The 24,578-nt window shown below is 40.6% G+C and overlaps 1 protein-coding gene across 7 annotated transcripts in view; it reads right to left on the minus strand.

Annotated features, from left to right (window-relative positions):
- The window catches only part of tnrc6c1 (trinucleotide repeat containing adaptor 6C1), a 201,936-nt gene that overhangs the window by 119,313 nt on the left and 58,045 nt on the right, over positions 1-24,578 (minus strand). For all 7 annotated transcript variants that reach the window (XM_060844188.1, XM_060844182.1, XM_060844187.1 and 4 more), the window contains exon 5: positions 2,279-2,629. In XM_060844188.1, the coding sequence (XP_060700171.1) occupies positions 2,279-2,629 (351 nt within the window). The remainder of the gene's footprint in view (positions 1-2,278; positions 2,630-24,578) is intronic.

A 24,578-nucleotide genomic window follows, 5' to 3' on the forward strand; every position in this document is an offset into this window, starting at 1 on the left:
GAATTGTAAAATCACATCAAATAAGACATTTTATTTTGGATTTGCAAGGCAAGCTCGTAGAGTACACTCTGACTCAACAGCATGTTCCTTAAGTTGTTTGTAATAGGCAGAGTACAACCAGCCAATCATTGTGATGTACAGCATACATACCTGGCAGTGTGTATGAATTTAATAGCAACAAATTACTGATTGAATCTGTTGCTCAATTTTTAAAAATAAGTTGTTTTTCCAAGACAAAGGACAGACTAGGAACTGTAGAGATTTGAAAGAAATGGTCTGTAGCTTATTTGTCAGTTTGTACAATACACAGAATGATGATCTTGTCAAGATAGCCAGTATTCTGCAGGATAACTTTATTTCTGTGTCAAGGTTGCAAGGTAAGCAAATGGCTAACGGCTATTGTTACAAAGTTTATGAAGAAGCCAATCCAATAGCACACGGAGTTTTATAAATTCCAATGGTGAAGACAGTCTTGTGCTGGAGTGTAAGGGATAGGCCATTCATAAAGGGAAAGGCAGCATGCTAGACCAGTATTACCAACTGAGGAGAAATATAAAAGGATGCTTAATCTGAGGAGCTGGGAGTACTAGGGCTTGCTGATAGCCTTAGGGTATGCGGTAGTGCTCATGTTTGCAAATGGTACCTTGCAACAGCAAAATTATATTTTTAAAAATTCTCATTGAAAGCATTCCCACGGAGGAGTATTATATTACCAATTGTACATCTTTACTGGTTAAGGGAAATTGAACCTCCCCAGGAAAAATCGCCATCTTTTCACAAGAATATCAATTACTGTTGAGACAAATGTTAAAGCCTACATATGCAGCCTCATTTGGTGCAATTATTTGTCGAACAAAAACTATGGAATCTTCAAGATTTATCAGAGGTCCACTATTGACTTCAAGTTCTAAGGCTTCAGGCCCAAGTTTGGGATATCAACGAATCACAGAATAGAAAGATACAACACAGAAAGGAGCTGTGCCAAACCAGGAACCTGATTAATATCAGACCATGCCTGCTCCAAACGCCCTGGCTTTACCTCCCTCCCTTAGTCTCACACTCTTAGTACCGTCCAAGTAAATCTCATCAGCACCATCTCTAAACTGTGATGCCAGGAACTGAACCCAGTATTCTAGTTAAGGCCAAACCAATGTTTTAACCATCACTTCTATACCTTTGGTGATTCAGATCATACCATACTCAATTATTTCTATTTATACTAGCATTTCATCTATTTTGTTATGAATGCAGCAATCATCTAGATAAACAGCCTTCAATTTCAAGCTTAAGATGAAATATGCTTCAGATTACACAACCAGCAATAAACAAGCAAGCTACTTTACACTTACAAAAACCTCAAAAAAGTAAAAAAAAAGTTATTTTTGCCAACATTGCAGAACTTGTTCTTCACTTTACCTAGTTAGTCAAAAGTCCCTTTTTCTACACAGCTTTCAATGGTTAAAGAAAGTAACTCATGAATTTCTGATCCTCAACAAGGATTAAAGAAATGAAGAGAGGGGCAAAATAATGCTCAATTTAAAAAAGCAAATAGAAAGTAATCAAATTAAGTTTCTTATTGACTGAAAAAGATACTTATTCTATGGAATGCTCAGAACTTTGAGCCATCTTAAATGTCAAATATTTCAATAGAATATAGCCATAAACCTTGATACCTGTATTATATTCAACTAATGTAACTGAGAAATACCGTGCAGCCAATCAAGCACTGCTGCCTCACAGCGCCTGAGACGCGGGTTCATTTCCCGACTCAGGCGACTGACTGTGTGGAGTTTGCACGTTCTCCCAGTGTCTGCGTGGGTTTCCTCCGGGTGCTCCGGTTTCGTCCCACAGTCCAAAGATGTGCGGGTCAGGTGAATTAGCCATACTAAATTGCCCGTGGTGTTAGGTCAGGGGTAAATGCAGGGGTATGGGTGGGTTGCACTTCGGCAGGTCGGTGTGGACTTGTTGGGCCGAAGGGCCTGTTTCCACACTAAGTAATCTAATCTAATCAAGTTTGCTTTAAGATATTCAAATCTGAATTTTCTTCTCAAAAGGAGAAGTAATGAAATGGGAACAAAAAGAATTTGGCATTTTAACCACTATTCAAAACGTAACACTCTACACATAAATCCAGAATTCAATGACAAATTTTGAAATGTAAGCTTAAAAATTGTGAACAAATGTCATTATCACCAAAGCCCAATACCCAAAGGTTTAGCTTGAATTTAACTCTTATTTAATTGCTCGCTCATTTGTGCAGTTTGACAAGCACTCTTACCTGTCTGTCCTTTGCTAGGATGCTGGAGTTGCTGTTGTCCACCTGATGCCTGTTGAACACTGTGCTGAGAAGGATTTGCTGCCGCTTGCCCTGTAACTTGTGCTAAACTATTGCTGATGACAGTCCCAGGTGGTAGTGGCTGACCCCTCTTCAATAGCTGTTTCTGTTCTTGATGCCGGAAGCGTGGCGGCACTTCGCGAGGTGGGTAGCGGGACAAGGCCTGTTGCTGACAATTGATAGAAGCTCGCTTGCCATTGTTTCCACTACTGTTAGTAATGGTGGTCGTGGAAGTGCTGTTGCAGGAATTGGCAGGCTGTGGCTGGCTTTGACTAGTCTTGGTAGGTTCTGGCACTGAAAGATAAAATTAAAACCACATCGTAATTTGAAAATTTCATTGGAAGAAAATGGACATTTTTCTGGACTCGTTCTAGAATTTCAAAGTAATGATTTGCTTTCACTTTGGGCATGTTATTATGGTCTTGGAATCACTAGTGTGGAAGCAGGCCATTTTACCCCTCGAGTCCATGCTGACCCTCTGAAGAGCATCCTGCCCAGGCCCACCCCCCCTACCTGATCTCTGCATTTCCCATGGCTAACCCACCTAGCCTGCACATCACTGGACGCTATAGGCAAATTAGCATGGCTAATCTACCTAACCTGGACATCTTTGGAATGTGGGAGGAAACTGGAAGAAACCCTCACAGACACTGGGTGATTGGCTGTGTGGAGTTTGTACAGTCATCCAAGGGTGAATACTGCAATATTTCATAAGAAAATGCTACAGTTAAATATCAGTGAAAATTAAGAAATCAGATAGATGTAAAACAGAATCCTCTACTTTGCCTAAATGAATCAAAAAGCGTTATTTTTCATCTATCAATTTAAAAGGTTACACTATATCTGCGGGCAGCACAGTGGCTCAGTAGTTAGCACGGCTGCCTCACAGTGCCAGAGATCCGGGTTCAATTTCAGCCTTAGGCGACCGTGTGGAGTTTGCACATTCTCCCTGTGACTGCACAGATTTCCTCCAGGTGCTCTGGTTTCCTCCCACAATTCAAAAGATGTGCAGGTGAGGTGAGGTGAACTGGCTATGCTAAATTGACCACCGTGTTCAGGGATGTGTAGGTTAGGTGCATTAGTCAGAGGTAAATATGGAATAATGAGTTTGGGTGGGATATTCTCTGGAGGGTCGGTGTGGACTTGTTGAGCCGATAGGCCTGTTTCAACACTGTAGGGATTCCATTAATAAATATCTCAACAGAAAGTTTGGAGCAAGGAGGTCTTAAAACCAGTCCATCAATTCCATGCAGAGACAATTTAAAACTAACTGGCAAAACAATAGTATTTTGTTTCTTGGTTATAAAAGACATGATTTTCATCCCATGAGTTCAAGTCCTGAACATTTTCCCATTGAACTGGCTAGTCAGTAATGACCAGAGATTAATCCAACCAATGAATCAATGAACTCGGCAACTAAATGTTTTCTTAAAATCTTGAACAGGATGAAAAATGTGTTTGAACAATTGTTCATTGCACCTTTTCAACTCCAATACCAATCTTGCATTTCAAACTATTGAATTTACTAGTACCATAGTTTACCTAGTGAACCTGCTCAAAGCTGAATGGCAACAATATTTACGCAGTACACTTTTTAAAATAAAAAGGGTTGTGGAGAGGAAGTGAGGATGTGAAAACCAATAAAGCTCCAATTAAAAAACATTTAGGAAGGATAAAGTCTAAAATTATTTCACTCTAAAACCCTCTTCAGTCGGACAGATCTAAACATTCGATCAAATCCTTTTTTTTTGTCCAATTAGTAGCTACTATTTAAAAAGGTCAAAATAAATTTCTTTATGTAATGGGGGCCTCCTTAAAATTCTAAAGGTGAGGTTTTCTCCATTATTTCCTAAGTGTAGGGACAAGCGTGCTAGGTGGCAAATAACAAGCAAAAGTGAGGACTGCACATGCTGGAAAAATCAGAGTTTAGATCAGAGTGGTGTTGGAAAAGCACAGGTCAGGCAGCATCCGAAAAGCAGGGAAAAAAAAAATCGATGTTTTGGGCAAAAGCCTTTCATCAGGAATGGAGGCAGGGAAAAGTCCACCAGTTTCCTCACTTCCCCTCCCCCCACCTTACCCCAGTTCCAACCTTCCAGCTCAGCACTGTCCTCATGACCTGTCCCACCTGCCAATCTCCCTTCCCACCTATCCGCTCCACCCTCCCCTCTGACTGATTACCTCTATCCCCAATCCCATTCACCTACTGGACTCTTTGCTATTTTCCCCCCACCCCCCTCTCTGGCGATTACCTCCATCCCCATCCCCATTTGCCACCTTCTTCCCAACACCCCCCATCCATGTCTTCACCCTGGAGGCTCCCTGCCTCTATTCCCGATGAAGGGCTTTTGCCCGAAACCTCGATTTTCTGGCTCCTCGGATGCTGCCTGATCTGCTGTACTTTTCCAGCACCACTCTGATCTAAACTCTAGTGGCAAATAACAGTCCATGTCCCATTACCTACTTAACTCAGAGATAAGAAGCATCACAGAAGCAAGTTTCTTCGCTAAGATCACTATACAAGGCTGATTTTATATGGGATCTCAGAGCAAGTCATTTCATCACGGCGAGATATCATGGTGGCAATTGGGGATCAGAGATAACGGAAGTTGGGTGATTTTCAGAGGCTGCAACGTTGCCTGCTTTCCATACTTCCGAACGTTTTTCATTGTGGCCACTGAAGATCCCTCCTCCCAAACACCAACCCCAACAAAAAGTTCAACATGCAGGTCATTGTGGTATCCCAGCTGGGAGTCTGCCATTTGCATCCACCAGGGAGGCAGGTGATCAGGGAGGTGATGCGCTAAGGACCTTGTATGACCATTAATTGATCACTTAAAAGGTCTTGATTGCTGACAACTTGAGAATGTTATGAATGAACCTTCTTTTGCTACCTCTGCAATTCAGTGTGCATGACAGGAAGGCATGTTTCTCTGCTGGACAAACATCCATTTTTGTCCTTCTCACCCCATCTAGGGAGGAAAGAAAGTTCTTCACACAGAGTTCAATATCTACTGAATATAAACTAAAAATCATGTAGAATATCACTCTCAACTCCTATCAAATCCTATGTTTCAGCGTGCAGATTCCTCCAATGTATCATTGGGAGCAATTCAGCTTTGCACCTTTCATGCTTAGAATTCAGATCTGCTGCATATTCCCTCCATATTTAGTTCCAGTTAGTGACAGCACGAGATCCATCTTTCTCCCACTTAAACTTTCTTTTAACCCCTACAGCTTACTGTGTTTGGTCTCATCGTTGCAAATCCTCTTAAGACCCAACTCTTCAATCATGCCTTCAGCAGTCGCCCATAATCTTTCCTATTCCATCTCAGAAGTAACCAACTTTGGATATTTTCCTACATTAAAATAGTAAAACGTAAATGCAACCTGAAGTTGTTCAGTGAAATGCATAATGTGGATAGCAATATGGAACTTGTTTCACAAATGTTAAAAAGCACACTTTTACCAATATGGAATGATGGAATAGTTAATATGGAACAGGTGAACATTTGGCATACTGAATTTCACCATGGAGAACTGGCATAGACCCAATCATTCCTATTCCCCAGCTCTATTCCCATGGCCCTACAAGAGTGCAGATCCAATTTCCTTTTGAAATCATTAATCATCTCCATTACCATCACCCCTGTAGTCAGCAAATTCCAGATAATTCTGACTTACTGTGTTTAAAAATGTCATCCTTATATTCATTAGTATCTCATTTCTAAGGCCTTAAATCTGTATCATCTACTCCTTGTACTATAAGCTAACAGAATTCCATCGTGAGGGTTTTCTGTGTCAATCGAAATGCTTCAGATATGGCATATGTACAAATTCACAATCCTTTGCAAAAGGCAAGTCATGCAATTTTAATTTAAAAACTTTTTAATAAAAAAAGTTTTCAAAATTGTTTGACCCAAGTATAAAGCACATAGATACAGGGCATGAGCAGGGGCAGAATACGGAGTCCCTCAAGCTTGCTGTACTGCCAATAATATTGTGGCTGATCTGATTTTTGCTTCAACTCCAGTTTCCTACTTTACCCTTTGATTCATTCTTAGTGAGGAATCTGCCTACCTCTACTTTAAAAATACTGAATAACACTGCCTCCACTCCTTTTTGGAAAGAGAATTTCATAGACTCTCAACCCTCAGAAAAAAAACTCATTAATCTTAAAATAGGAGATCCCCTATTTTTAAGCCATGTATCCAGTTTTGTTTTTTTTCTTGTGGAAAAAACTATGCTCTCAGCATCAAACCTGTCAAGTTCCCTCAGGATCTTATGAATCGTAAGACCACCTCTCATTCTTCCAAACTACAATGTAGCAGGTCAAATCTGACTAATTGTACCTAATAAGAACCTCTGCATCCCAAGAATCAGTTGAGTGAATCTTCTCTAAACTGCTTCTAATGCAATTTTGCCCTTTCTTCATTAAAGAGGCCAAAAGCATAAGCATTAGTTTCAACATAAAAACTTCCCTACTCTTACACCTCATTCCCCTTACAATAAACATTTGCTTTTCCTTCATCATTTGCTGCATTTGCACAGTAATTTACTAGAAAGGATTCCTCAGTACCTCTCAATTCTGCAATTATATATAATAATAAAAAAAATTTAAATAATAGGATACTTTTCTATTCTTTCTACTGAAATGGATAAGTTCACATTTTCCTACATTATATTCCAGCTACCAAAATGTTGCTCATTCATTTAACCTCATGCCTATTCACAACTAACTCATTGACATATTTTTGTATCGCCAGCAGACTTATCAAATGTACATTTGGTCTTTGATAAATTATTCAACACAACTATTCAGCTGGCATATAAATTCAGCAGGTTACAGGTAAGGCAAATGGAATGTTGGCCTTTATTTCAAAGGGGAAGGGATCTTGAACTTCTCGTTTAACTTAGAGAAAATTAGATAAGTTAAAAAACAGGCTTCAACAAGAGTCCCAGCTATGCCCATCTCTGCTGGGGTATATGTAACATTCCTTGTTCCAGTTCTACTTGCAGGATGTCACCCATTATTCTTTCGCCAATATGTTCATGCCGTCTTCAGTGGTGCTTCCTGCTCTCATCTAGAATCGGGAAAATTATGTTTTGCTTCCAACGGTCATCATTTTCTCACCTTAATATAGTCCCAGCTCTGACATTTTCCTTCACTTTCTTGACTTTACTAGGCTTATCAATAATAATAATCAATACTCATTATAAGGATGATTATCAATATCCATTATAAGACTCCATTATGTCAACTACACCTACTTGCACCCTATTTCCCATAAGAATTCCATTCCCAGCTTCACTGTGTTTGCTGCAGCTACTTTGATGCTGTCTCCAACAGAACCTGCTTTTCCTTCAACCAAGCAATAACCACCTACATCCCTATTCAAAATTGTGATTGATAGGGCTTTTAACGCTGTCCAATCCATTTCATGCACCAGCCCCACCCCTTTCACTCTTTCCCAGAACAACAACAGGGTCCCCTTTATCCTTACTTCCAGGGGAGCACAATGCAAGCTTGAGGAATAAAACCTCATTTTGCACTCAGGCACCTTACTGCCTCAAGATCTCAATACTGGATTCCAAAGGTTCAGAAAATTACTTCATAATGTATGTTCTCCATTTTTCTTGCATTCTTTCCTCCCTGCCCTTGTCTGGGTTATTTTTCTTGAGGAGAGAAGACCCTTTATGTTCCTTTACATTTTAGTTTACATCCACTTTACACCTCTTTCTCTTTCATCATCATTAACAACTCCTGTTATCTTCTGCACTGGGCCTCTTTACCACCTGCCACCTTTGCCACCTCAAAGTATCCCAAATATGATGTCAGCAAAGCCTTCTAACACTATAGCAAGATTTTTTGTTTCTTCTATTTCCAAATCTTCCAATAAGGGCCAACATGCTATTTGCATGGAAACCACAGGTGTAGTTGCGCTGCACAGGAGGATGAGTGTAGGAAGGACAGGAACAGGATTTCAGGAGGACAGGAATGTGCTGGCAGATAGCTAAGTGTGTCTACTTCAACACCAGAAGTATCCGAAATAAGGTAGGTGAGCTTGCAGCATGGATAGGTACCTGGGACTTCGATGTTGCTGCCAATTTGGAGACATGGATAGAGCAGGGTGAGGAACGGATGTTGCAGGTTCCAGGGTTTAAATCTTTCATTAAGAACAGGCAAGGAGGTAAAAGAGGGGGAGGCGTGGCCTTATTAGTCAAAGATTGTATAATGGTGGCTGGGAGAACTTTTGATAAGGACTCATCTACTGAGGTAGTGTGGGCTGAGGTTAGAAACAGGAGAGGAGAAGTCACACTGCTTGGAATTTTTTTTAATAGGCCTCCGCAGAGTTCCAGGGAGGTGGAAGAGAAGATTAGCAAAATCATTCTGGATAGGAGTGAAAGGAACAGGGTGGTCATTATGGGGGACTTTAACTTCCCCAACATTGACCGGAAATGTTATAACTCTAGTACGTTGGATGGATCAGTTTTTGTCCAATGTGTACAGGAGGGTTTCCAGTCAGTATGTCAAAGGGCCAACAAGAGGGGAGGCCACACTGGATCTGGTGCTTGGTAATGAACCAGGCCAGTGTTTGATTTAGTTGTAGGGGAGCACTTTGGACAGAGTGACCATAATTCAGTAATTTTTAGTTTAGCGATGGAAAGGGATAGGTACATGCCACAGGTCAAGAGTTATTGATGGGGCAAGGGCAATTATAATGCGATTAGGCAAGAATTAGGATGCATAGAATGGGGTAGCAAAATGCAGGGGATGCAGACAATCAAAATGTGGAGCTGGTTTAAGGAAGATATGGAGTATCCTTGATAGATATGTCCCTGTTAGGTAGGGAGGAAGTGATAAGGTAAGAGAACCGTGGTTTACAACAGAAATTGCATCTCTTGTTACGAAGAAGAAGGAGGCTTATGTGTTGATGAGGCAAGATGGTTCAGATGAGGCGATGGAGAGTTACAGATCAGCTAGGAAGGATTTAAAAGAGAGAGTTAAGACGACCAAAGTGAGGACACAAGCAGTCTTGGATTCTTACAACAGCTGGTGCTGGAGCCTACCAGGGAGAAGGCAGTTCTGGATCTGGTATTGTGCAATGAACCAGAATTGATGAGGGACCTCAAAGTGAAGGAGCCATTGGGAAGTAGTGACCATATTACAATAAGCTTCAATCTGCACTTTGAGAGGGGGAGGGTACAATCGGAAGTGACAGTACTTCTGTTGAATAAAGGGAACTATGGAGCTGGCCAAAGTTCAATGGTGCAATACCTTAGCAGGGATGACAGTGGAGGAGCAGTGGCGGATATTTCTGTGTATAATGCATAAGATGCAGGATCAGTTCATTCCAAAAAGGAAGATAGATCCTAGGAGGAGGCATGGGTGGCCGTGGCTGACGAGGGAAGTTAAGAAACATATAAAAGAGAAAAAGTATAACATAGTAAAGATAAGTGGGAAAACGGAGGACTGGGAAGCTTTTAAAGAACAACAAAGGATTATTAAGAAGGAAATACGCAGAGAAAAAAAATGAGGTACAAAGGTAAACTGGTCAAAAATATGAAGGAGGATAGTAAAAGCTTTTTTACTTGTGAAAGGCAAAAAAATGTTTAAGACTAAAATTGGGCCCTTGAAGACAGAAACCGAGGAATATATTACGGGGATCAAAGAAATGTAAATGTAGGGGTATGGGTGGGTTGCGCTTCGGCGGGTCGGTGTGGACTTGTTGGGCCGAAGGGCCTGTTTCCACATTGTAAGTAATCTAATCTAAAATGGGAGAAGAATTGAATCGGTACTTCAGATCTGTGTTGACTGGGGAAGACACAAGCAATCTCCCTGAGGTAACAGTGGCTGAAGGACCTGAACTGAAGGGAATTTATATTTGCCAGGAATTGGTGTTGGAGAAACTGTTAGGTCTGAAGGTTGATAAGTCCTCGGGGCCTGATGGTCTACATCCCAGGGTACTGAAGGAGGTGGCTCGAGAAATCGTGGATGCGTTGGGTGATTATTTTCCAGAGTTCGATAGATTCAGGACCAGTTCCTGCGGATTGGAGGGTGGCTAATGTTGTAACACTTTTTAAGAAAGGTGGGAGAAAGAAAGCAGGAAATTATAGACCAGTTCGTCTGACCTCGTTGTGGGAAAGATGCTGGAGTCTATTATAAAGGATGAAATTACGACACATATTGATAGTAGTAACAGGATAGGTCAGAGTCAGCATGGATTTATGAAGGGGAAATCATGCTTGACTAATCTTCTAGAATTTTTTGAGCATGTAACTCTGAAGATAGATGAGGGAGATCCAGTAGATGTAGTGTACCTGGACTTTCAGAAAGCTTTTGATAAAGTCCCACATAGGAGGTTAGTGAGCAAAATTAGGGCGCATGGTATTGGGGGTAAAGTACTAACTTGGATTGAAATTTGGTTGGTTGATAGGAAACAAACAGTAGTGATAAACGGCTCCATTTCGGAATGGCAGGCGGTGACCAGTGGGGTACCACAGGGATCAGTGCGGGACCACAGCTTTGTACAATACATTTTAATGATATAGAAGATGGTATTAAAAGTAACATTAGCAAAATTTGCTGCTGATACTAAGCTGGGTGGCAGGGTGAAATGTGAGGAGGATGTTAGGAGATTACAGGGTGACCTGGACAAGTTAGGTAAGTGGTCAGATGCATGGCAGATGTAGTTTAATGTGGATAAATGTATGGTTATCCACTTTGGTGGCAAGAACAGGAAGGAAGATTACTACCTAAATGGAATCAATTTAGGTCAAGGGACAGTAAAAAGAGATCTGGGTGTTCTTGTATACCAGTCAATGAAGGTAAGCATGCAGGTACAGCAGGTAGTGAAGGAGGCTAATAGCATGCTGGCCTTCATAACAAGAGGGATTGAGTATAGAAGCAAAGAGGTTCTTCTGCAGCTGTACAGGGCCCTGGTGAGAACACACCTGGAGTACTGTGTGCAGTTCTGGTCGCCAAATTTGAGCAAAGACATTCTGGCTATTGAGGGAGTGCAGCATAGGTTCACGAGATCAATTCCTGAAATGGCGGGACTACCTTACGCTGAAAGACTGGAGCGACTGGGCTTGTATACCCTTGAGTTTAAAAGACTGAGAGGGGATCTGATTGAGACATATAAGATTATTAAAGAATTGGACAGTCTGGAGGCAGGAAACATGTTTCCGCTGATGGGAGAGTGCCGAACCAGAGGACACAGCTTAAAAATACGGAGTAGACCATTTAGGACAGATGAGGAGAAACTTCTTCACCCAGAGAGTGGTGGCTGTGTGGAATGCTCTGCCCCAGAGGGCAGTGGAGGCCCAGTCTCTGGATTCATTTAAGAAAGAGTTGGATAGAGCTCAAGGATAGTGGAATCAACGGTTATGGAGATAAGGCAGGAACAGGATACTGATTCAATATGATCATGGCTGATCATCCTTAATGGTGGTGCAGGCCCGAAGGGCAGAATGGCCTACCCCTGCACCTATTGTCTATTGTCTTTAGCAAATAGAATAAAGAAGAACCCTAAAGCTTTCTATAGGAATGTGAGGAATAAAAAAGGATGATTAGGGTAGGAATAGGGCCAAAGACAGAAGTGGGAAATTGAGTGTGGACCCTGTGGAGATCGGAGAGGTGCTAAACCAACATTTCTCATCGATTTTCACTCAGAAAAAGTAGAATATTGTAGAGGAGAAGAATGAGGTATGAGATTTTAGACTAGAAAGGATCGAGGTTAGTTATGAACAGGTGTTATCAATTCTAGAAGGAGTGAATGTAGACAAGTCGGCGGCACGGTGGCACAGTGGTTAGCACTGCTGCCTCACAGCGCCTGAAGACCCGGGTTCATTTCCCGACTCAGGCGACTGACTGTGTGGAGTTTGCACGTTCTCCCCGTGTCTGCGTGGGTTTCCTCCGGGTGCTCCGGTTTCCTCCCACAGTCCAAAGACGTGCGGGTCAGGTGAATTGGCCATGCTAAATTGCCCGTAGTGTTAGGTAAGGGGTAATGTAGGGGTATGGGTGGGTTTCGCTTCGGCGGGTCGGTGTGGACTTGTTGGGCCGAAGGGCCTGTTTCCACACTGTAAGTCTAATCTAATCTAAAAAAAGTCCCCTGGATGGGATTTTTCCGAGGATTCTCTGGGAAGATAGGGAGGAGGCAGCAGAGCCTTTGGCTTTGATATTTGAGTTATCATTGTCTACAGGTTTGGTACCAGAGGACTGGTGGTTGCAAATGTTGTGCCCTTGTTCAAAAAAGGGCAGTAGAGATGACCCAGGTAATTATAGACCAATGAGCCTTACTTCTGTTGTAGGAAAGGTTTTAGAAAGGATTATAACAGATAAGATTTATAATCATTTAGCAAGCAATTTGATTTCAGATAGTCAGCATGGTTTCGTCAAGGGTAGGTCGTGTCTCATGAACCTCTGAGTATTTTTGAGAAGGAGACAAGTATGTAGGGTAGGGTTGACATGGTATACATGGACTTCAGTAAAGCCTTTGATAAGGTTCCACATGGTATGCTGTTGGAGAAAATGCAGAGGCATCGAATTGAGGGTGATTTAGCAGTTTTGATTAGAAACTGGCTTTCTGAAAGAAGGCAGCAAGTGGTGGTTGATGGAAAGTATTCAGCATAGAATCCGGTTACCAGTGGTGTGCCACAAGGATCTGTTTTGGGACCACTGCTGTTTGTTATTTTTATAAATGACTTAGACACAGGCATAGGTGAATGGATTAGTAAATGTGCAGATAACAGGAGTAGTGGACAGTGTGAAAGAATGTTACAGGTTGCAGGGGGACTTGGATAAACTGCAGAATTGGGCTGAAAGGTGACAAATGGAATTCAATGCAGCGAAATGTGAAGTGATGAACTTTGGGAAGAATAACAGGAAGGCAGAGTACTGGGTCAATAGAAAGATTCTTGGTAGTGTGGATGTGCAGAGAGATCTTGGAGTCCACGTACATAGATCCCTGAAAAGTTGCCACCCAGGTGGATAGTGCTGTTAAGACGACATAAGGTGTGTTAAGTTACATTCGTAGAGGGATTGAGTTCTGGAGCCATAATATCTTGCTGTAATTATACAAAAACGTTGGTGCGGCCACACTTGGAATATTGTGTACAGTTCTGGTCGCTATATTTTGGGAAGGATGTGCAAGCATTGGAAAAGGTGCAGAGGAGATTTACCCGGATGTTGCCTGGTCTGGAGGGAAGATCTTATGAGGGAAGGCTGAGAGATTTGAACCTGCTCTGATTGGCAAGGTGGCGGCGAAGAGGGGATTTGACAGAGACATACAAGATCAGAGGATTAGACAGGGTAGACAGTGAAAGTCTTTTTCGTAGGATGATGACATAAGCATGTACAAGGGCACATGTACAAATTGAGGGGTGATAGATTTAAGACAGATGTCAGAGGCAGGTTCTTTACGCAGAGAGTGGTAAGGGCGTGAAATGCCCTACCTGATAATGTAGTCAACTCAGCCACATTAGGGAGATTTAAACAATCCTTAGATAAGCACATGGATGATTTTGGGATAGTATAGCGGGGCGAGCTGAGAATAGTTCACAGGTCGGCACAACATCGAGGGCTGAAAGGCCTGTTCTGCATTGTATTGTTCTATGCTTTCCTTGCATGTTAACGTTTTATGTTCTTCATGCACTTGATGCAAGTTTGTGTGAACCTCAACACACAAATTTCACACCTTGTGAAGAGTATTCTGCTTTTCTGTTCTGATAACCAAAGTGAATAACAATTATACTTCATTCACCACCTTGTTGCACACATGTACCTGCCTTTATCGCTTTGCAAGTACTTGTCTATAGTCTCGGTGTCCATCTGACAATTTATATTCTTAGCTCACCTTCTATCATCAACAAGTGTATATAATCTCAGTCTCTGTTCAAAGTCATTTATGTAGACTGAAAGGAACAGAGGCCTCAATGACTTTCGCCAGTCACACCTTGCCAACATTAAATTGTTCCATTTATCCTGCCTTTTGATCCTGCAGTCATGCTAAAATATTAACCAGCTGAAGGCACAGTCTCCAATGATGAAACAATTAAAATCAGAAACCCAAGAGGCCAAAATTGGAGGAACAAAATATCTCTGAGCACTGAGATAACAGAAGAGATTAGAAACAGGCAGTGACAACAGCAGGGTAGGGAGTGGTGCAAAACTGGTTACAGTGTGACATCAAATACGAAGGGTTCTTGTAGCACAGTGGCAGTGTATCTGACTCTGAACCAGAAGCATGGGTTCAAGTCTCACTTATCTTAGATGTGTCATAACAGATCTGAACACAATGACTAAAAGTATCTGTAGTAACTATTATCCCGGAACACCTTTAATGGAGATTTATATATTTATATAACAAGGCAATGAAGCAAGGCAACTACAATTCTGATCAAGTAGCAATTAAATTTCCAGTGGCATGAGCTTAGGGTGAAAATAACCCCAAAGGTAGTGTCGTCCATTCATTTTAAACTTTATCAAACTTAGGATTTGATAGCAAAAAGATGAGCTAGTTTCTTTTTTTTAAAAAGTTTTGTCGCCACTTCTGTTGAAGGTGGCTCCAACCCAGAAGCAGGTGTGCTTGGGATCTTTACATGCAAAAGTGGATCAATATCTGAGATGCAGAAAGCCATGACAAGCAGCCAAGACATTATGGCTCAACTTCGTAACATGATGAATTTGATTGAATTGGCTAGGAAAGTAGCAGATTCAGCCAATCATCATTTGATGCATATTGAAAGGGACCACATTTTTTCCCTCATGTGATTATAAATTAAAATGTAAGTTGGACTGCTATATAACAAATACCACAATAGTATTACAACTTGAAAGTCAAGTGCAGATTTTTCATCTGTGTAATTCAAGTTGATTTTTGAAGCATGAGGGGGAGAAAAGGAAACTCAGAGGCACAAAGCGCCTTCTGAGTTAAGGAAATTGTGCCTGATGACCGCCCTCTCATTGGTGGAGCTGCAGGGAGTTAAAAGCTGGAAGTGTCAGAGCATCAGAGAGAAAATGTAGCCATCTCTCCCAGTGTGTGAAAAAAAAAACAGAAAACCAAAACATCCGAAAATAAAAGTTCATCCACTCACTATGAAAATGAAGACCAACCAACACCCTACACACAACAGCATGTTATCATTGCTAAAAATCAAAATGAGTGAAAGATTATTTAACCCATCCTTGAAATCTAGGCTTTTGATCTTCAGAATTTTGTTTATTGTGTCTGTGTCCTTGATTCACCTATATTATGTATCAAATTGTCTGTCTTTTATGTCTTAAAACATAAATAAGTGAATGTGTAGGTATGTTGGCTGAGGTTGTACGATTTTAAGTTTCATAGTAGAAAATTAGAAATCATTTCTCTTTGATTTTCGCTGAAGTAAGATGTGTGACAACAGAGGGGTATTTTTGGTGAAAAATGAAATCTGGTATGAACTGTTTTTGTCCTGAAAACAGTCAGGCAGGCATTTTGGTCATTTTGCTGGTTAAATTTGAATTTTATACATTTTGGTATAGCTTGTGGCAAATTGGGGCACAAGTTTTGGTACACTGTCCATTTAAGATGTAATCGTATAACTGATTAATGCAAATCCAGGTGTTCCTCGACTCCCAGCAAAATTTATACTGAAGCAAAACAATTCATGGGTACAATTAACACGAGTTCACCGCAAAAAGTGTAAATGTCTTTGCAACAGAATTGATTGAACATAGACTCTAAGTGCAGATTTAACACCAAACCTACATAGTCCTTACTATCACTTTCAGTTAACTTCATTGCCTTCTCTCTTCATCTCAGCAATATAGATGGACAGTATAAAAACATGCTATCTGAATCTCACATTATGGTGCTATGCTTATGCATAAGCAAAAACAGCAGAGAGTGATAAACTGAAAAAGTTTCAAATCATTGCTGCTTTCTATTGGTTTAAGGAAATTAATCAATTATTTAGTAATTTTTATGTATGTAATGGAATAGCTTTTTCCTTTAAATCAGTGTTCTTAGGCAACTGGCTTGTAAAGGCTGATCCGTCCCTCCCATTTCTTCGAAGTGCGTATCTGAAAGTATGTAGATTGGACTGGTTTCAATAGTGCGTTTCTGGTCACGTCTAAAATCATGCTCTATTTAACTTAGGCAAACTTTTAAACTCAACTTATATGATTAATGAAACAGCTATAACTACATATGATCTTTTATATCTGCCATTTTGACAGCTTGCTAGGAGATATCAGTTCAGCAAGGCTGGAGTCTCCAGAGAAATCTCAAGAAAAGCAACATTGCACCCATACAGGAAACAGCATTCTATCATCTCCCTGAGATGGCCTCATTAGAAAATGGGGTATAAGTATGTAGAAGTTGGTGTCATTTTACAGTCTGCCTTCAAGCACTGTAGAACTAAAAAATTTGATGGTTATCTAATTCTAATGGTAAAAATAACACAGCTGCTTTGTCAACCTTGGTGTGAAGAGGCAACGGAAACGATGAATGCGATACTTTACAATTCTAATAATTTAAAAATTACAAGGGCTCATGACCGTCAAGTATAAACTCCAGAAAAGACAAATATTTATCGGCACCGTTACTTCAACTTTCAAACAACATTCATCACAAGATGTACTGTCCCTCATAAAATTACTTACAGCCTCGAACAGGTAATTTGAAACTTCTTTCAATACAAATTACTTTCTATGACTGCAATCAAATTTACAAAAAATTTCCTGACACTGGTGTCTGCATTAGACATCCATACAAAACAGTCACCTCCCCTTGCAGTAAGACTCAGAGTCCAGTGGCTCCAATTAATCTAAATAAATTTACAATTCAAATCTTTTTCAAAAAAGCAATGTTCACCGAGCTCCCACAAGTTTTTATGGTGTGGGATGGGATGAGTAGTGGAAACAAGATACAAGGATGAAAGTTAGTCAAAATCTACAGTCCATGAAATTACACACAGCGAAGCTAAAATGTACAGATTTACTCATTTTCCCCTATAATTCGCAGAGAACAAAGTTCTCCAAAAATAGCTGAAATTCTCCAGCAAATCAGTTAAGTGCCTGATATACTTACCATGTTCTATTTATATTTGGAAACATTTAACAACTGACTAAGTCATTAGCCAACATCACACAAAATATCAATTTTACGAATGTCCGATGCAACAGACTATTAAGAACATGAGAAATAAGAGATCACCTTATGGTACTTGAGCATGCTCAACCAGCGCGAGCATGGCTGATCTTCAGTTTCAACCCTACTTTAAATCCCTGAAACCAGAAATCTCTCTCTTGGAGTCTCAAATATATTCAGCAATGGAGCATCTACAACTGATTGGAGTAGAAAATTCCAAAGATTCAATCTTTCAAGTGAAAGAATTACTTCAAATCTTCGTCTTAAATGATCAGCATCTTATAGGACTGTGTCCTATCTTCCAACTTTACGATTGTGGTCCATCTTGCTGCTTGAATGTATAGTCCTCTAATTTTCACTGGTTGAAAGGTTTCTAGTATGTGCATTAGGAGAAAGTCATTCGCTACCATTAAATAAGATCACAACTGATGTGATTAATCTACATTCCTACTTATTCTTAACCATTTTCCCTTTCCTTAGCAAGAATCCATGACCTCCACCTTAAACATATTCATACACTCTGCTTCCATTGCCTTTGAGGAAGAGATCCCGGAGTAAAATAATTTCTCCTAATTTTGATTTTTAATGTGCAACTCCTCATCTTTAAACAGTGGCAACTTGTCTCTTCCGCAAAAGAAACCTCCAAACCTTTCAGGGTGTTGAGGAGAGTGGAAGGAATCCAGGGGACTAAAATATTTTCCTTTCAAAAAAAAACCTTGGGAGATTTCCAACAATTCAGACAGTCATAGAAACATACAGCATGGAAACAAACCCTTTGGTCCAACTTGTCCATGCTGAGCAGATATCCTAAATTAATCTAGTTCCATTTGGCCCATATACCTCTAAACTCTTCCTATTCATATGCACATCCAGATGCCTTTTAAAATGTTGTAATTGTACAAGCCTCTACCACTTCATCTGGCAGCTCAATCCATACACATACAATCCTTTGTGAGAATGTTGCCTCTTCGGTTGTTTTTATAGCTTTCCCCTCTCACCTTAAACCCATGCCCTCTAGTGTTGGATTCCGCCACACTAGGGAAAAGATCTTGTCTATGCCCGATCCATGTCCTCAATTTTAAAAACCTCCTCAGCATCTGATGCTCCAGGGAAAACAACCCCAGCTGATTCAGCCTCTCGCTATAGTTCAAACCCTCACAAAAATATTGGCAGCGTTGAAATCTTTTCTGAACGTTTTCAAGTTTGACAATATCCTGAAGTTGCACGCAATATTCCAAAAGTTGCCCAATGTCCTGTCCAGTCAGAGCATGACCTCCCAAATCCTATACTCAATGCACTGATCAATAAAAGTATACCAAATGCATTCTTCGCTTTCCTGTCTACTAGTGACTCCACTTTCAAAGGACTATGAACCTCCACTCCAAGGTTTCTTTGTTCAGCACACTCCCCAGAACCTATCATTAAGTGTACTAGTCCTGCCCTGATTTGCTTTTCCAAAATGCAGCACCTCACATTTATCTAAATTAAATCTTCCACTTGTTACGAAGATGTGCATGTACTTTAACAGAATTAAAAGCAGCAGAACTATCGGACACAGCACCAAGTGTTCTCAATAAGGCAACAATGTAACACTTGGTCGAACAACTTGACTAGCTCGTTGCCTGGAGACAAAAAAACAATTTGAATTCGGCTAGTTTAAATTATACCCTGAAAAATATCAAACTCCAATCCAGTTTAAATTGAGTATATCGACAATCTTAAAAGCCAAATGACACAATCTGTGGCTTTGGAGGCATAAGACTGGGGAAAATTAAACAGTTAAGAAGAGAACTGACAAGCCACCAGCACGTAAACAAACTGCCTGAAAAAGAGCTCTCTTAAAAAAGGTACCTTTCCGATCAGTAAACTGTGAAGCAGAATTCCAAAGAAGAAGAAAAGACACAGGAAGATCTTAATAGAAGAACGAAAGCTGCCTGGTTTTGAGATAATAAGTATCGATTTGTAAATCTTAATTAGGAGTTTTATTGGTCTAGTATTATAGAAGGGATAGTAACAAATTGATTAGAGTAAGGAATGGTAAGAAGTTATTAGTTAATTATTCTCTGTTATATGTTATTATACTTTGTTAATTTTTACTTTAAATAGTCTTTGGCCACTCAAAGTTTTACAGATTACTGCACAGGATAAATCTTTTCTGTGTTGCTGGTTTTAAATTAAGCAGGAGAGTTTAACCAGTGTTGTAACACACTCCTTGGCCACTGGCCCATCTGATCAAGATCCCGTTGTCCTCCGAGATAACCTTCTTTGCTGTCTACTACACCTCCAATTTTGGGTGCCATTTGCAAACTTACTAACCATACCTCTTACGTTGACATCCAAAACATTTATATAAATGACGAAAAGCAGTGGACACAGCGCCAATCTCTGCGATACACTGCTGGTCACAGACCTCAATTCTGAAAAGCAAGCCTCTACCAATACCTTCTGCCTCCTACATTTGAACCACTTTTGTATCCAAATATCTAATTCTCCCTGTATTCCATGTGATCTAGCCTTATTAACTAGTCTACATGAGAAACCTTTGCACTGCTGCCTCATAGTGCCAGGGACATAAGTTCGATTCCCGCCTTGGGCAACTCTCTTGGTAGAGTTTGCACATTCCCCCAGTGTCTGTGTGGGTTTCCTCCGGGTGCTCCACTTTCCTCTACAATTCAAAAGATGCACAGGTCAGGTGAATTGGCCATACTAAAGTGCCCATAGTGTTAGGTGCATTAGTCAGGGGTAAATATAGGGTAGGGGAATGGGTCTGTATGGGTTACTCTTCAGAGGGTCAGTATGGACTTAAATCGGGCCAAATGTTTCCATACTGTAGGAAATCTAATGTAAACCTTGTTGAACGCCTTAATAATGTCCCTATGAATCTCACACGGTGCTCATTAATGCTCTTTGTTACTTCTTCAACAAACTCAAATCAAATCAAGTTAGTGGGACTAGATGGTGATCATTCATAACATTGTTGGCCTAACTAGACACAAAATCAACAGTTTCAATGCTTCAATGCACTAGAATAGGAAGGATTGCAGCTCCCTAAAACGGAGATCAAGATAGCAGAAAATTAAAAGTAAATGAAAGATTTCTTATGTGCAATTTGAGAAGTTTTGTAGCTTAGGTTGAGGTTGTAAGTTTGCTTGCTGAGCTGGAAAGTTTGTTTTCAGACGTTTCGTTGCCATACTAGGTAACATCAGCAGTGCACACCAGTGCTTCACCGGAGGCTATGTCCCACTTCCTATTTGTGTGTCTTGGTTTCTTAAAGGCGGGTGACATCATTTCCGGTTCTTTTTCCTCAGAGGATGGTAGATGCTGTCTAAATTGGTGTGTTTATCGATGGAGTTCCACTTAGAATGCAGGCTTCTCTGAATTCCTGTTTGTCTCTCTGTTTGGCCTGTCCTAGGATGGATGTGTTGTCCCAGTCAAAGTGGTGTCCTTTTTCGTCTGTATGTAAGGATAGTGATAATGGGTCATGTCTTTTGGCGGCTAGTTGGTATTCATGTATCCTGGTGGCTTGTTTTCTGCCTGTCTGTCCGATGTAGTGTTTGTGACAGGCCTTGCATGGTATTTTGTAAATGACATTTGTTTTGTTGGTTGTTCGTATAGGGTCCTTCAGGTTCATCAGTTGCTGTTAGGTTTGTGGGCTACTGTGATGCCAAGGGGTCTGAGCAGCTGGAAGTCATTCCAGAGTGGTCTTTGATGTATGACAATGTGGCTGAAGTTTCTGGGTGCATTGTGTCTCCTTGTTTTGGTTTGTTGAGAAATCGGTGGACTGTGGTACCGTTTCTTCTTGCATATGCTGTATGAGTATTTTTCTTCAGCTGTTCATAGCTCCGGGGCACTTCAGTGTTGTAGCCCATTGAAATAATGTCCTGATGCAGGTTCCATTTGTGTTGGGTGTTGGGATGATTGATTCTATAGTTAAGTATTTGGTCTGTTTGTGTTGCTTTCCAGTAGAAGCTGGTTTGAAGTTCTTCATCAACTTCGTTCTACTGTGACATCTTGGAAATAGGGAGTCTGTCGTCGATCTCTTCCACTTTTGTTAATTTTTGCTGGTCAGGGTATTGATGACGATGTGGTAGGTTTCCCTAATTTGTTCCATTTTGTGATGTCAAAGGTGTCTTTGGGTAGGATAGTTGGGAGGGCTGTTTGTTAGAGTATCTGCATTACTGCTTCTGCTCTTAACCCTGATATTGGTGATCCCATGAGTGTTCCGTTGATTTGTTTGTAGGTCTTGTCATTGAAGGTGAAGTGGGTGACGAGGCACAGGTATACTAGCTTGAGCATGCTGTCCTTGCTGATGAAGTTGGTGCTGTTTGGTCCTTGGGTCCTTTGTGTCCTTGGGTCCTCTAGTAGTGTGGTCAGTGTTTTTTGGCCAGGTTGATGTTAATTGATGTGAATAAGATGGTTATGTCAAAGGAGACCAATATTTTGTCCCCTTTCTTGGCATCTTTGTTCAGGAATTCTTGGGTGGAATGAATGGAGAGGCATGAGTCTTCTACTAGGAGTTCAGTTTTCAGTGGAGTTCCATGGCTAGTCTGTATGTCGATGTTCCAGGTAATGAGACTATGGGTCTGAAGGAGGCCTCTGATTTGTGTACTTTAGGTAGTCCATAAAAGCAGGGTGTGTTGAAATAACAAAACAAGATTGATGAGGGCAGAATGTGATCTGTATGGACTTCAGTAAGCCGTACAACAGTTTCCTCACGGGAGAACACTTAGTAAGGTTGGATCACATGGAATACAGGGACAATTAGCCATTTGGATTTGATTTCATTTTTGGATATTTGTCTTGCTTGTTTGTCCTGATTTATGAAGTCTTTTGTTTTTAGTATGAATGTGACACAGTTTTCTAGTTGTGGTCCATAACACACTGCAGCACCCAGGAACTATGAGCAGTAGAAGAAAAATAGCCATACAGCATATTCAAGATGTCCTAAGTCCGCCAATTTCTCAACAACAAATTCAAACAAGTAGACAACGCACCCTGAAATTCTAGCCTCATTACCACATATCAAAGACCACTCCGAAATGACTTCAGACCCTTTGGCATCACGGTGGCCCACAAGCCTACCTACACATTTAAACAGCAGCTAGTGAACCCAAAGGACCGTATACAAACAAGAAATAAAACGAATGCCATTACAAAATACCATGCAATGACTGTAACAAACACTACATCAGACAGACAGGCAGAAAAATAGCCACCAGGATACATGAACACCAACTGGTCTCCTTCCTATCGGAAACATGTTATGAAACTTGAAAGGGTTCAGAAAAGATTTATAAGGATTTGCAAGGTTGGAGATTTGAGCTTTAGGGAAAGGTTGAACAGACTGGGGCTGTTTTCCCTGAAGCGTCAGAGGCTCAGAAGGTGACCTTCTAGAGGTTAACAAAATCATGAGGGGCCTGGATAGGATAAATAGGCCAAGTCTTTTCCCAGGGGTGGGGGAAGTCCAGAACTAAGGGCATAGGTTTAGGGCGAGAGGAGAAAGAGACCTAAGGGGCAACTTTTTCACGCAGAAGGTGAGATGTGTCGGAATGAGCTGCCAGAGGAAGTGGTGGAGGCTAGTACAATTGCAACATTTAAAGGCATCCGGATGGCTATGTGAATAGGAAAGGTCTGGGGGGATAAGAGCCAGGTGCTGGCAGGTGGGACTAAATGGGTTGGGATATCTGGTCGATATGGACAAGTTGGACCATAGGATCTGTTTCCATGCTGTACATCTTTATGACCCTATGTCTATGACCCGCTATCACTAATATCCTTACATACAGATGAAGGAGGACACCACTTTGACTGGGACAACACATCCATCCTAGGACAGGCCAAACAGACTCATGCACAGGAATTCAGAGGGGCCTGGCATTCTAACTGGAACTCAGCCAATAAACATATCGATTTAGACCCCATCTACCATCCTCTGAGAAAAAAAGAACCAGAAATGATGATCTCACCCACCTCAAGAGACCAAGACACAGAGAAAGTGGGACATAACACCAGCGCTTCACTGGAGACTCACTGTTGATGTTACCTTGTGTGGTGACAAAGCGTCTGAAAACAAACCTTCCAGTTCTTATTTCTCAAGCTGATAAAGTTTACATAAAATGCAACATGCAATGACCATTCAAGAAACAACAATGACACCACAGTAAAAAACAGTGATTAATTCGTTCTACACACAACTCAGATTTTCCACTGTATACCAAGTTGATAAAGCAAGTATGAAAGATAAAATTATTGGTCAGATACTTGGCATATTGTTGTGAAAATCTGGCAGCAGAAATGGGTAAACATTGATTTAATTAACAAATCCACAACTTATTGTTTCACATCAATTATTGGCAAACAAGTTAAATTTGCTGATCATAACTGAAGACTTTCTTTGGATTTATCCTGCTTGGAGTCCAACGACATGTGGCCTGATATGGTGTAGAACTCAATACAACGCAAATAAGCCAGTTTATTCCACTAAAAATGACAGCAATATTGCTTGTGTAAAATGTATTCGGTCATTACGTCTAACCAAGTGTCTGTCCCTCCAAAAACACGTATCTGCCTCTGGCCAAGTAACATTATTGAGATGTCCAGGTATTCTAAAAAGAAGAAACATTAATCCATGTGAGGATTAAAAAGAGGTACTGGTGTTAACTGGCAGTGTCAATGAGTGCTGTTACATTCTTACTATGCTCATCAGTTTAACATTATTCACTGGCTATTTGTTAAACTGATGAGCATAGTAAGAATGTAACAGCACTCATTGACACTGCCAGTTATCACCAGTACCTCTTTTTAATTGTCATGTGGATTAATGTTTCTTCTTTTTAGAATACCTGGACATCTGAATTATCATCATTCCCTTATGGAAGTATCGCTCTTGCAAGTGAACTTATGAACTGTCCATCCATCTTTATGAGCAAAAACCCTTTTGCTAAGTTTTGAGCAGATAGTTTGTATTTTTCATTCATAATAATAGTCATTCTCTAAACCCAAAACAAAATACTAACTGGACGTAAAATTACCGAAGTTGCTGTATGTTGCTCAAACTAAATTCCATAAGGACAAACGATATTAAATTTTAAAATCTGAACAAATATCTAATG

The sequence above is a fragment of the Hemiscyllium ocellatum genome, chromosome 25, assembly GCF_020745735.1.
Source record: "Hemiscyllium ocellatum isolate sHemOce1 chromosome 25, sHemOce1.pat.X.cur, whole genome shotgun sequence".
Classification (NCBI taxonomy): Eukaryota; Metazoa; Chordata; class Chondrichthyes; order Orectolobiformes; family Hemiscylliidae; genus Hemiscyllium; species Hemiscyllium ocellatum.